Raw genomic sequence first — 13322 nt, forward strand, 5'->3', positions numbered from 1 at the left:
GTGTAGTTTCATTTCTAGCAGCAGGTACACTGTCAATGTGTTTGAAATACTGATATTGGATGATTGAAGATCCAGAATTTAATGATATCCGGAATACATTCAATAGTCTAATCCGATTTTTACTTTCATTATATGCATTCTCTTGAGATCTTCACATGGGTAAACTCCTTTTTTAGTATCGATTTTTGAGGAATAAAACTGCCAAGCTTAAAATTCGATAGCTACCTAGTAATAATGTCAAGTTTCTAAAATTTAGCCCAACCGTTAGCCCCTCACCGAGGCAAGCTGTGATTTTCATCAGCAACGCTTACAAACGGCCATGGCCATGTTCCGCTTGTCAAATACCCCGCGATTCACACCACGTTGTCCGAATAGACGACAAAGAATAGCGTGGGTAGCACAGGTACAATTTTCTTCTTCCAGAGCTAGTATTTCTCAAACGACATTTTCAATACCAATCCAACCGGGAATTATATCTCAAAGCTGGAGAGAATACAGTTTGGGTAGAGCTCGAATTACCGGTGATATATCTCAGACAAGAATCAATCCGAGGATTATTCATCGCAATATGGCTTCATCTACCGATACGACTTTGAAGGGGAAGTACCCGGCGAAAGAACATGTGAGGAAGGTCGTGGAGTATATTAAGAGTAAGGAGCCCGAGGCAGAGGGAGTCTTGTATTTGGAGGCGCAGAAGACGGTTATGATTGAGGATAATGATGAGGCTGCTCCTTTCAGGTACGTTGTTGGGAGAAATGCTAAATATTGAATGCGGCATATATTAAAGATGTTCTCAATTCACAAACAGCTCATACTAACAATTTTGTTTCCAGACAACGACGCTTTTTCTACTATCTCACCGGCTGCGATCTCCCTGACGCTTACTTTACCTATGACATCGCAAAAGACAAAAGTACTCTCTTCATTCCACCAATCGACCCGGAATCAGTCATCTGGACTGGTCTTCCTCTTTCTCCTAAAGAAGCACTCGCCCGTTATGACGTCGACGAAGTCCTCACAACCGATACCATAAACGCGCAACTGGCCCTCCCAAATCAAACAAAGGTCTGGGCTATCGCGCCCCAGATTTCTACCCACATCACCTTCCTTGAATTTCCCCAGAAAGATTTCACGCTTCTTAAAGAAGCTATCGAAGAAGCTCGTGTACGCAAATCAGAATACGAAGTTGCGTTGATGAGAAAGGCGAATGAGATTTCAAAAGTGGGACACACGGCAGTTTTGAAGGCAGTTAAACATGCAAAGAATGAAAGGGAATTAGAGGCGCTTTTCATTAAAGAGAGCATTGCGAACGGAGCGAGAGAACAAGCTTATCACAGTATTGTGGCTAGTGGTACTGCGGCTGCTACATTACATTATATGAAGAATTCAGAAGAGTTGGAGGGAAAATTGAATTTGCTTTTGGATGCTGGAGGAGAGTATCAATGTTATGCTTCGGATATTGTAAGATTATTTTCTATACTCTGGATTGAGGTTCCTCAAAGGGTTTTGACAGATATACTAATCATCCTGACAGACAAGAACCTTTCCCATAAACGGCCACTTCACGCCCGAGTCTCGCTCCATCTACGATATAGTACTCTCCATGCAATCGCAATGTATCTCCATGCTCAAAGCCGGCGTTTCCTGGGACGAAGTACATCTCCTTGCCCACAAAGTCGCAATCGAGGGACTTCTCTCCTTAGGAATCTTGAAAGGTGATAGAGAAGAGATTTTAAAAGCAAGAACAAGTGTAGCGTTTTTCCCGCACGGATTGGGTCATTATCTCGGAATGGATACGCATGATACTGGTGGACATCCAAATTATGAAGATAAGGATAGATTGTTCAGGTATTTGAGAGTCAGGGGGAATTTGCCAGAGGGGAGTGTAGTCACTGTTGAACCGGGTGTATGTTTTCTTCTTTTCTCTTTTCTTGCGTCTCCCTTCTCCCTGTCTATTCTTCTGGGGGTTGTAACTAATACAAATACATCAGATTTATTTCTGTCGCTTCATCATCGAACCATATCTTAAAGATCCGGCACATGCTCAATATATCAACTCGGATGTTTTGGAGAAGTACTGGGAAGTTGGAGGTAGGTTTTTCTTCCTTCTCCCTCCTGTCTTCCCTATTTGAATTTGAATGCAGGAAAACTAACGAATAAAAATAGGTGTCAGAATTGAAGATAACATTCTGATCACGAAAGATGGTTATGATAATTTAACGACGGTGGTCAAGGATGTGGAGGAGATGGAAAAGATTATTAATGAGTCTTAGTTGAAGAATTGGCGAGATAGGGGAGTGGTTCTTGATATATAACCTTGAAAGGTTTAGATTATGAATATTTTGGGAAAATGTGAAAAATGTGAAAATCGTGGTGAATTGAGAATGTGCATGATTTTTGTTAGATCATACTAAGAGTTCTGAATGATTTATTGAGTCAATACATAAATCAACAAATAGATACTCGAGTAGATGAACGATTAATATAACAATCCTTTTTCGTCTCGATATTTTAGATACTAGATATCTAGCTAGATATCTATCTATCTACTAGGGTAGGTGATGAAGTTTCAATACAATCTACATCTAGATCTGTTTTGTGCCCCTCTCTCCCTCGCCCTTCGACTGGGGGAGTGGGGGAGTGTTAGTAGTTGTAGGTAGCGAGGGGAATTGAGGGAGGGGTATTAAGACCTAGCGACCCTACCGAGTACCGTATCGGAGAGACGAGGTAGGTAGAGAATGAGTTATGAGTGATTAGGATCGCGGGACGGGGCTTTTTGGGGTAGGTGGATGGGGGAGGGGATTTTTTAGGGGAGGGGAGGGGGAGGGGGGAGGGTTTATGGTTTAGTGTGGTATGGTTTATGGGTTATGGTTATGTCGTATGGCGGATGTCGTAGTCTTATTCTATCGGGCTCATCTCGCATCTGCGGGGATAAATTAATTCCCTCTCATCTCATTTTATAAACTCTAGTTCTTATTTACTTTTATTTCTTATTAACTCTCCTCTCATTAATTCTCCTCCTATCAACTCTCCTCTCATCCCATCTCCTCTCACACTAATAATGACCTATTCTTCACTTCGCCTACCTACATGAATTAATTGATTCACTATCATTATCATCCCTACTACCTAGATATCCAACTCTCAAACCTCAGATCAAAGTTTCCCGTCACCCGAGTAATTAGATATTCCAAAAGAAATCTATCCATCCTGAATGATTCACTCCCTCCAATTTCGCGTAATCTCGTTTCTGTCTTTCAAAAGCGTATTCACCATAACACAACATCACTTCCATGAATGTTGTAACAAATGCCATAATTTCATCAATAAACCCCCTACGATGATGCACGCATATCTAATCTACCTTTGAAAAATCCTATAAAAGCCTGTAAATCATCAAATTTCCCTCCTCCGAATCGCCATATGCATATTCAATCGCCAGCTATGCACCCCCCTAACAACCAGGCACAACAACGGCATCGATAACCGCCGTCGTGCCTCCCTTAACACATTCCACAGCCTTCAGTAAGACCTTCTCGATCTCACTAGCTTTCGAAATCTTTTCGGCCATTACACTGTTTCCAGATGCGGCTCGAGCGATACCCGCGTAATCTGGAACTTGTGGTGCGAAAGAAATGTTCAATTCTTCGTTTGTGGCTTTGGATCCAATACCTGATATTTTGTTAGAGATGTGTCACGAACGAGAGTTTGATTGTGAGAAGTAGAAGGAGAAAAACATACCATCTGGATGAACTAGCATGAGAGATCGTTTTGGTGCGTGCCAACCTGTGCCATCGTTAGTAACTGCAATCAGAATTTCCAAATACTCCATCAAGAAAAACATACCCTTGTTATTCAAAACAATAGTTAGAACAGGAATACCATATCTTTGACAGATCCAATAAACACTTCCTGGAACCGAGAATAAGAATGTTCCATCTCCAACAATCTGGACGACAAACTTCCCCTTTCCTTTCCCATTCTCAATCTCAGATGCTAATTTAATACCTAAAGCTCCACCACCAGACCATCCTAAGCCTCCTCCTCCACAGTTGATCCAAGAACCGGGGAGAGTAGCTTGAATGTTATCTGCTACGAATACGGTGTTGGTTACGGCTTCGATAGCGAAGATTGTGTCAGCAGGTACGATCTTACGTAATTGTTGACAGAGGTAACCAGTGCCAAAAGAATCATCTTCGAAAACTTTTGATGAAGCAGCGTTAATAGTTTCAAGGCGTTTGGTGTGATCTGTAGCGAGAGCTTCCCAGCGCTCGGTGTATGGTGAGGAGGAGAGTGTGTTGGCGAAGTCACTAGCATTTTTGATGTATTTTGTGAGTTGGCTTATGGATGTGTAACTATCCGCTCTGTAACGAGAAAGTGCGGCGAGATAAAATACCTAAAATTGGTTAGTGTTAATCTTCATGAAAGATGTTCGCATAGATAAAACTGGGAGGACTTACTGGCATTTGTTGTTTGAGTGGGTCAACATCGATATGGAATATCTTAGCTGATTTTGAAGGATGACACAAAGTGTTAACCCAGGGTACATCTGCATGAAAGTATGTTAGTCTCCATATATCATTGTTGAAAGGTTGAGTATGTACCGCAGTCAATGACAACAATGACGTCGGCAGTTTCAATGGCCTTGTCACTGCCATATCTCAATCCCAACCAAGCACGATGATCAGCTGGAAAGCACATATCACTCCCACCGGTATCCAAAACACGAAGACCTTTGACGGTGTCCGCCAGTTCAACCAGAGCTCCTACTGACTTATGATTTCGACCACTATAGCCAGTAATAATCAATGGCTCCTTTGCATTGACTAATGCTTCAGAAATCGTAGCAACTGAACTCTCAGAAAGTGCAGCTGGCTCTACTGCATTCCAATGTTCCTGAACTAAGTCATAATCATCAATTTCCTCTTCCATGACTTCTCTTGCTGAATACAAATAGACTGGTCCAGCAGGAGCACTAGTAGCCCACTGAAGAGCCCTATTGACCATCTGTTTAATATTCTTCCCCGTCTTAATCTCCATTGAGTATCGACAATATTGCCTGACAATCTCGGCTTGGTTGGGTACATCTTGTATCCAATGGATATATTCCGTTCGTGATCCGCGCATTTCTCCTTCAATTGTATAGGGGGATAGACCGGCAAATATAAGAACGGGTGCCCGTCCGCATGAGGCATTGTGAACCGCAGCTCCCAATCCTTGGGTTCCTACATCGACGTGTACGATTACACATTGAGGTTTACCGGTTAGACGGGCATATCCATCGGCCATGGAGAGGGCTACCATCTATGGAAGATATGAGTATATTTCAAAAGTGGGAAGAGTATTTGTGTGCATACTTCGTTTGGACATGTCTGGAAAGCGTTGTTAGTTTATAATCATGGAAATGTAATCAAGAGATTGATCAATTGATATGTTTGGAAACTTACTATGACTTCTGGACCCTTATTCTCCTTTTTCAGTGTAATCAAAGCTTCTAAAATAGAAGGATGATCTGATCCTAAGTTAACGAAGCAATGAGTTACCCCCGCCTAATCAATTGTTAGATTATCTGTTTACATGTGAAGTTTTGGGATGATAAGATAAGGTTGGTTGGTTACCTCAACAAGGGCCTCAAAGAAGGCGTACGAAGCAGTAACCATGTTTAATATCTTGATCTTCTTGGTGTTGTGATGATCTGGAAAAAAGGGTGATGTGTATTTGGTGTCTCAAGAAGTTTGGAAGTACAAACAGATATGCGGGATGGATGATGATAATAAGCTAGAGAAGCTCGGGAAGCTAGGTTATGAGAGGGGTAGTTTCGGCTTACCAAAACAGTTAGATCCGGGGTACTTCATAGCGTCAACCTTCCTTATTTGTAGATGGTGAACTCTACGGTTTCTTTGAATTAGTCACATGTAGAGATAGTCTTATGTAATTTACTTGATTCAATTATTACATATCTGTCTAGCAAAGTAGTCTGAGACGGTTCAGATAGATAGACTCGATTCTAGGAACAAGATTCAATTACTTCGCAATATTGGAAACAATAGCTCAATCGGTGTATTTGTTCCATCCAGCCATTCATTCCACCACTTGCCCTTATCCCGCTACTTCTCGTTCCGCTCATACTGGTGTACCGCATGGCACAATTTCGTGTTTGCGGGGTAGTTTCAGGGTACGTTGGCTTCTTGGCTTAGAAGGCTTTCAGTCCCTAGGTACCTAGGATTCCATTCAAATTGTTGAGTCATCAACTGACCGACCTTGTGATTAATGCTGTCCCCGATTGTATGATGGAAGCATGATTAGAAAGAGCATTATTATATTACGACTTTGCATTCGTATGGCAGAAGATATGTTGGTTTGCAATCAACATTCAAGCAAGGGGCATTGAAGACAAGCAACCATATATCTTGACTTATTATCGTAAGTGAAGTAAATGTTGTCTAAGATTGGTAATTAAATGTATGTATGTACAGTATGCTAAAGTCGATAGGTACAGGAAATCTTCTCTTCATTCCAAAACATGGTCGAAGTATCGAAGTATAATCGTTACAGATAGAGTAACCGATATCCCTACATCTTGCACAACCCTATATCTTGCACACTTTTATTTATCAAAACAAAAATGGATTATAAATCGAAATATTATTATAATTATTTCGAAATTATTTATAAGAACTTTGAAATTATTTTTATATAATAGTAAAATTTTGGAAGATTTAAGATATCAAATAAAATATTGATTGATTTAAAACAATATCAATTTTAAATACTGATAATTTAAGAAAAGTTTATATTAGAACTTGTTTATAAGATTTTGGAATAATTTATTGAATTATTTTATATGAATGTTATTGAGATAAAGTTTAAAATTTCAAAAAATATTGAAATTCAAGTTTTATAAAAGTTTTGAAAAATATACATGATTTTTTAAAAGATAAAAGTAATTGAAAAATTGTTTTTAAAATATCGCTATATATTTTAATAAAATTTAATAATCGAAAATAATTATTTGAATTTTATTTAGAAATCGAAATACTTATATAATAGAAAGTATATAATATAATGATAATTAAAATTATATAATAATAAAGTTTTAATTAGAAATAATATCTAATTTGATTAAAAATTAATAAAGAGAAAAAACAATATAATAAAATATATTCATTACAGTGTTTGAATAAATAGTTTAATATAGTTTTTCAAAAAAATTTAATAAATTACTTTTCCAATTTTTAAAAGAATTTATATTAAAAAAAATCTTCAAACTTTATAATATTTCTAGTAATTTTGAATATTAAATTCGATTATAAACTGATATCATAAGTTATTTTATTGAATGTTAATATAAATAATGATTATATATCTAGAAAATTATATCAAGAATAAAAAAATTTAAAAATATCATTCAAATATTATATTATCTTATATTTTATTTATTAGTATTTTCCTTATAAATAATTATATCTATATTATAATATAAAAAATAACTATTTATACTTTTTAATCAAAGTTATTATATAAATATCAAAACATAGTTAAAACCTTCTAAAAATATTATAAAATCATTGATTTATAATTGATTTCTATTATAAAAAAGATTAATTCAAAAAATTCGAATTATATATTGGTATAATTTCGAATTTTTAATAAAAAAAACTACTTTTCTTAATTATATATATTAGAATATATTAGAATTTATATTTTTTAAAGAAATAAATATTCTTTTTCATTTGTAATATTAAATAAATCGATATAAAGAATTTTATGTAATGATTTTTAAAATTAAGATTTAGATTTACATATTAATATATTTGATATTTTAATTGATTTATAGTAGAGAGTATATATTATTATATTTATTTTATAAATTTTGAAAAAATTTAATGATTGGTTGATTATAAATTGAATTTAGAATATTGATGTGAAAAGAAATAAAAGTGTGCAAGATACAGGGTTGTGTAAGATGTAGGGATATCGGTTACGAAAAATCCAAATTATTTTGGTGTGGGGTCGTCGAAAGTAAAAACATCGTGAATGTGCAAAACGCTTCTATCCATTCTATCCGAGTTTTTTTCCTTTTGGTTTCCCCCGCCACCACTGAATTAACTCACAATGTCTGGAAGGCAGCATTGGCTCTATACTCTTCATTTCGGGCCACCAATTCGTCGTGACTTCCTTGGTCCACGCAGATACCGCCGTCAATTGCGAAAATCGTCGACGCCTTCTTGATGGTTCTCAATCTATGCGCAATGGCGATGACAGTAACGCCCTTTGCCGTCTTTTCCAGAGCCTCCTCAAACAACTTCTCAGACTCAGCATCAAGAGCCGAAGTCGACTCATCAAGAAGTAGTAAGCGTGGCTTTCTGAGTAATGCACGAGCAATAGAGAGACGTTGTAATTGACCGCCTGAAAATTGTCCACCATTGGAACCACAAGGGGTTTCGTATCCCTCGGGAAGAGAAACAATGGTATCGTGGATGTTCGCCAATTTGCATGCAGATTCGATCTCTTCCATGGTTGGGGTATGTCCGACACGAGCGCCAAGTTCGAGATTGAAGCGGACGGTGCCGTCAAAAAGAACACTTTCCTGGGGAACGAGTGCAATGTCATCGCGGAACGCGACGCCGTCAATCTTTGAAATGTCTTGACCGTCAATTTCAACACTGCCAGATGCTGGAGAGTAGAAACGCTCAAGGAGGGCAATGATGGTTGATTTTCCGGCTCCAGAACGACCAACAAGCGCGCAGAATGTACCGGGAGTAATGTTGATGGTGAGACCTTTGAGAACTTCGATATCTGGACGAGCGGGGTAGGAGAAACGAACTTTGTTGAAGCGTACAGCAAGACCACCTGATCTGATGGGTTGTTTCTCAATCATTCCTTGAGACGCTTCTGGATCATTTGTTGCTCGGCTGTTCTTAGATTCGAAGAGATTCTCAGGACCGATATCTATCAAATCAAGAACTCGTGCAGCGGATACGCCGGCTTTAGAAATATCAGGAGCGAGGGAGAACATTTGTCCACATAGTTGGGCACTGAACAGAAGAGCAGGTAGGACTGTGAAGAATTGCTGTTGGTTGTAACGTCCTTCTGCAACATTTCGTGCTCCCCACCAATATGCTAGTGCGTAGACGAAGTTACTCATACTGTAAGCCATGGCGAGCCAGAAATTTCCATATGCAATTGTCTTTAGTGTTGCAGTATAAGGAGCTTTCAGCGATCTATTGAAAACCTGGACAGTTTCTTCTTCGAGTGAAAAGATTGCAACGGTCTTGATGGCCGAAACAGCCTCGGTAGCAATAGCGACGGAGTTAGAGAAAGCCTTTGCGTGCCTTTCGTGGAACTTTGCGAGAATTTTCAATCTCAAGAAACCAGATGAAAGTAGGACGGGGATAGTGGCAAGCAATACAACGGCGATTCTCCACGCAACGGCGTGTGCGAGGATGATTCCAGAGACCATGGAAACGATAATCGACAGCACAACTCCGAGAAGGGTTCCAGTAATACCACTCAATGCGTTTGCATCAGCGCTGATATAAGAAATAAGTATACCAGGGCTTCTATTTTCAGATTCATGCCATTGAATGTCTTGTGCGAAAAGAGACTTGAGCGCCAAAACACGGACACGATATAGGAGCTTCTCAGAAACACGACCGAAAGAAGATGCGCTGATGACGTTGGCGAAAAATTCAGCCAAAGCCAAAACGAAGAACAACAATCCATACAAACTTCCGTTACTACGGATGCTGGCTGGGCTGAGACATGGACTTAAACTGCTGACTGTATGGCCGAAAATTACAGCTTCTCCAGAATATGAGCCACCAACTACAACAGCGCCGGCAATGCCCAAGAAAACAAATAGTAAATGAGGTCTAGCCATCGACATAATACCGAAGAACGTAGAGAGGAATGATCGGCCTTTAGTTGCAGTCTTATCATTCTTGGGCGCGAGTGTTTCGCCAGAATCGCTGTTTTCAGCAACTGGCGTAGATTTGCCGGTATTGTCCAATGACTTGACCTTTGCGAATTCCTATGTCGATTAGTTTGAATTATGAAACTCTATGTGAGCGAGTTACTTACAGTATTATCAATCTTTTCTTGCAAATACTCTTCATCTTCATTGGCATCCTCGGTTTGAATCTCAGATATTGGTTCGTCAGAAGAAGCAAGTGTCTGAAGTCGGACAAGGTTTGCAAAAGCGCCGTCTCGAGCAAGTAAATCAGTGTATGTGCCCTGCTCAAGAATCTCACCCTGACTCATGACCACAATGTTATCTGCGTTCTTGATTGTTGACAGCCTGTGGGCAATAGAGATGGTGGTTCTTCCTTCACTAACTCGTTCCAATGCCATTTGAATTAAATGCTCACTGGCCGAATCCAGAGATGCGGTAGCTTCGTCGAGGAGTAAGATAGATGGGCGGCGAACAATAGCACGGGCTAATGCAACACGTTGTTTTTGACCACCACTGAGTCGATTGCCTCCAGGACCAGCTTCTGTAGACATGCCGTATTGCAATCGATCAATAAATCCAAGAGCATCAGCTTCAGTCGCTGCTTCTCTCACAAGTCTAACAATTGTTTGAACGTTGGCTGAACTAGCGGCGAGGGCCTCTTCAGGATTGGCACCTTCACGGATAGCGTGAGCAAGATCTGGTAAGCTTGAGTCTAATAGCGTCTCTCTGAGCTCAATATGTTCTGGAAGTGGTGAATTGACTAAACCATAGGCGATGTTTTCGAGAATTGATCGATCGAGAAGCGTCGAATTTTGAGCGACAGTTCCAATGAAACTTCTCGCACACTTGACATTGATGGTCTTCATGTTGTGTTCACCAATGAAAACATCACCGCGAATAGGGTCGTAAAGACGTTGGACTAAAGCTGCGACAGTGGACTTTCCGCTACCAGAGAGACCGACAAGTGCGGTGTGTTTGTTGGTTGGGATTCTCAAGCTGAATGACTTAAGAACCACCACCTCAGGTCGCGATGGGTATGCAAACTCCACATCTTTGAATTCAAGATCTCCTGGGATTGTAGTGAAGGTTTGGCCTTCCGTTATAGTTGTTCCATCGATCAAGGAGGGCTTATTGATGGTCGCGACCAACTTGATGAATGCGCTACTAGCTGCGGCAAATATTTGCATGAAAGGAGCGATTTGACTGACAATGAAAGATGCTGCATGTTGTTAGTACGAGTCTAAACAATGGTTGTGAATAACTTACAGTCAACAAGGAGGAAGATAACGGTGTATACAGCTCCTACTGTGGTTCCGGAACCACTGTCAACAGAGGCAGCAATTTCTCTACTTCCTTGCCAGAAAGCAAGAGCATTGGCAGAGTAAGCAATGAAGTACAAACAACCAAGCTGGACGGACGCGACAATAGCTTTCATGATTCCCTCTCTTTGTGCCGCACCAATGTGGCGAGCATATACAGCTTCCAAGCGAGAACTGGCACCCATAGCTTGGACCAAAGACATATTAGATAGTCCCGCGGAAGCGATAGCTGTCGCTGCTGCCACATGGTCTGACATTCGGCTTGCATACTTTTGAGTGAAGTGTCCTCCCACCAATGCCATCAAAAGATAGGCTGGAACCAAAGATATGAGCATACCTGCCAGTTTTGCGCTCTTGATGAAAGAAACGATGTATGAGGCGACAAAGTAGGAGATACTGGCAATGAAGATTCCGACTTTCTCAGAAGTTCCTGTTTGAATGGTTTGAAGATCGACATCGAGGCGGGAGGCTACTTCACCAGATGGCAATGTATCGAAAAATGCGACTTCTTGACGTAGAAGGACATCTAGATATCTCATCCGCAGGCGTCTAACAAGACGCTCACCGAGAAGACTCCAACATCCAGTATGAATATAGATCAAACAGAAATTCGCGATGGTCACGTAAATGACATCCAACACTTTGGTCACAACGCTATCTGTAAGTGACGTTGAACTAGTCGAGGAAGTACTACAAGATGTTGAATTGAGGTCGTCTACCAGTTGCCCAAATAAGATACCCAGTAGGGGGAATGGAACCCCAGAAGCGATCGAGGTGATGAATCCAACCACAAGAAGAACATAATCGAGCGGCTCTGGATCACTTGAGAGTAATAGACGTAAGTATTGTCCGCTTTGCTTTTCGGCACCCGAAACCTTGGAGGGCAGACCGACGATTCGATCTTTCAGTGCCGAAAGTTTTGACATGACTGCAATCAAGATGAATGATTGTTACAGAACTCGAATGTCGAAGATACAACACCATGCACTTGAATCAACGAAAAAGTCTCTGCTTTGACAAGCGATGAATTTTTTGTCTATAATCCGCCCGAGAGTGGCACCCTGGTAATGGAGAAGGGTTCTTGGAATTTACATAACAAAAACTCATTCACAAAATTGGGCACGAAAATCGGAGTGCAAAGCATTGGCATGTACATTTGAGAGAAAATGGAAACGCGACTAAGTTCAATTCGACCCCTATCCATTAATGTCAGAAACGGTTTGCTCCGTGGATGAGATGAATGATGTCGTGGAAAACATGGGTTAGAGCTAATGACTCCACAGAGTTCGTATACTAGTTACCCCTCTAACGAATTTGGAGGAGAAGAACAAAATCACATCACTGTTCGGAGTCATGTATTTAATCTGATTAGATGATCTGATAAGATTCGTGTAACAAGTGGCATTATGATGGATACACCAAGGAAAGTATATTGAGTAATGAAAACTTTTAGCAGGTAATTAAAACTGGGAACCGACATCCGTGGTGGCATCTGATGGGTTAGACGAGATGATCTGATAAGATTATAGAAAAGCTAAGAGCACTAAAAGTGGGCCTTATCCAAAAGAGGTATAGTCCAAAGCCATCCCCGGTAGTAACGATCAAGCTTCTGCTAGCTTTCAATGCTAAATGACAAACAGGTATATGCATAAAGTAGTTTACCCGATGAAAACGTCAATTACAACATCCACTTTGCAGGATCATGAATAGCAAAAACTCTTCATGACTACTCGTATCTGTCGATAAGTATAAGGTCAGCTTTTAGACAGATCCCGACAGACTTCAATCAAGCATCAATTTACTGATTCGGGACCGGTGTTATAATGGAGCTCAAGAGCAATCTTAATATTGAGGGTCTATCTCTCATGTACATTCTACCCCGTACTTTAAGGTTCCTTGAAAAGATAGCCAAGGCTGTACACATACGTACCAACTCACTAACAAAAGTATGGACATAGACTGGTACTCGATCGATATAGCTTTCGAAATTATAGTGGACCTTTTCTCCACTTTGAATTAAAATTTTCCTTCCACTTTCAACGGTATCA

The 13322-nt window shown here is 40.0% G+C and overlaps 3 protein-coding genes across 3 annotated transcripts; 1 reads left to right on the forward strand and 2 right to left on the reverse strand.

Moving 5' to 3' along the window:
* Positions 1 to 319: 319 nt before the first annotated feature.
* EAE98_006534 (uncharacterized protein) lies at positions 320 to 2479 on the forward strand (the record flags this gene model as incomplete). Its single annotated transcript, XM_038954157.1, has 5 exons — positions 320 to 738; positions 834 to 1461; positions 1535 to 1906; positions 1992 to 2091; positions 2167 to 2479. 5 exons carry the CDS (start codon positions 320 to 322, stop codon positions 2271 to 2273), a joined length of 1626 nt encoding a protein of 541 aa, XP_038809402.1. The 3' UTR covers positions 2274 to 2479.
* Positions 2480 to 3454: 975 nt separating this feature from the next.
* EAE98_006535 (uncharacterized protein) lies at positions 3455 to 5660 on the reverse strand (the record flags this gene model as incomplete). Its single annotated transcript, XM_038954158.1, has 8 exons — positions 3455 to 3672; positions 3742 to 3786; positions 3847 to 4396; positions 4461 to 4549; positions 4605 to 5304; positions 5358 to 5372; positions 5448 to 5549; positions 5619 to 5660. 8 exons carry the CDS (start codon positions 5658 to 5660, stop codon positions 3455 to 3457), a joined length of 1761 nt encoding a protein of 586 aa, XP_038809403.1.
* A 2450-nt stretch (positions 5661 to 8110) lies between these two features.
* Positions 8111 to 12200, reverse strand: EAE98_006536 (uncharacterized protein; the record flags this gene model as incomplete). The annotated part of the gene is made up of 3 exons (XM_038954159.1): positions 8111 to 10033; positions 10084 to 11174; positions 11222 to 12200. The coding sequence occupies 3 exons, from the start codon at positions 12198 to 12200 to the stop codon at positions 8111 to 8113; spliced, it is 3993 nt and encodes a 1330-aa protein (XP_038809404.1).
* Positions 12201 to 13322: the final 1122 nt, after the last annotated feature.

The sequence above is a fragment of the Botrytis deweyae genome (genome assembly GCF_014898535.1).
Source record: "Botrytis deweyae strain B1 chromosome Unknown BDEW_014, whole genome shotgun sequence".
Lineage (NCBI taxonomy): Eukaryota > Fungi > Ascomycota > Leotiomycetes > Helotiales > Sclerotiniaceae > Botrytis > Botrytis deweyae.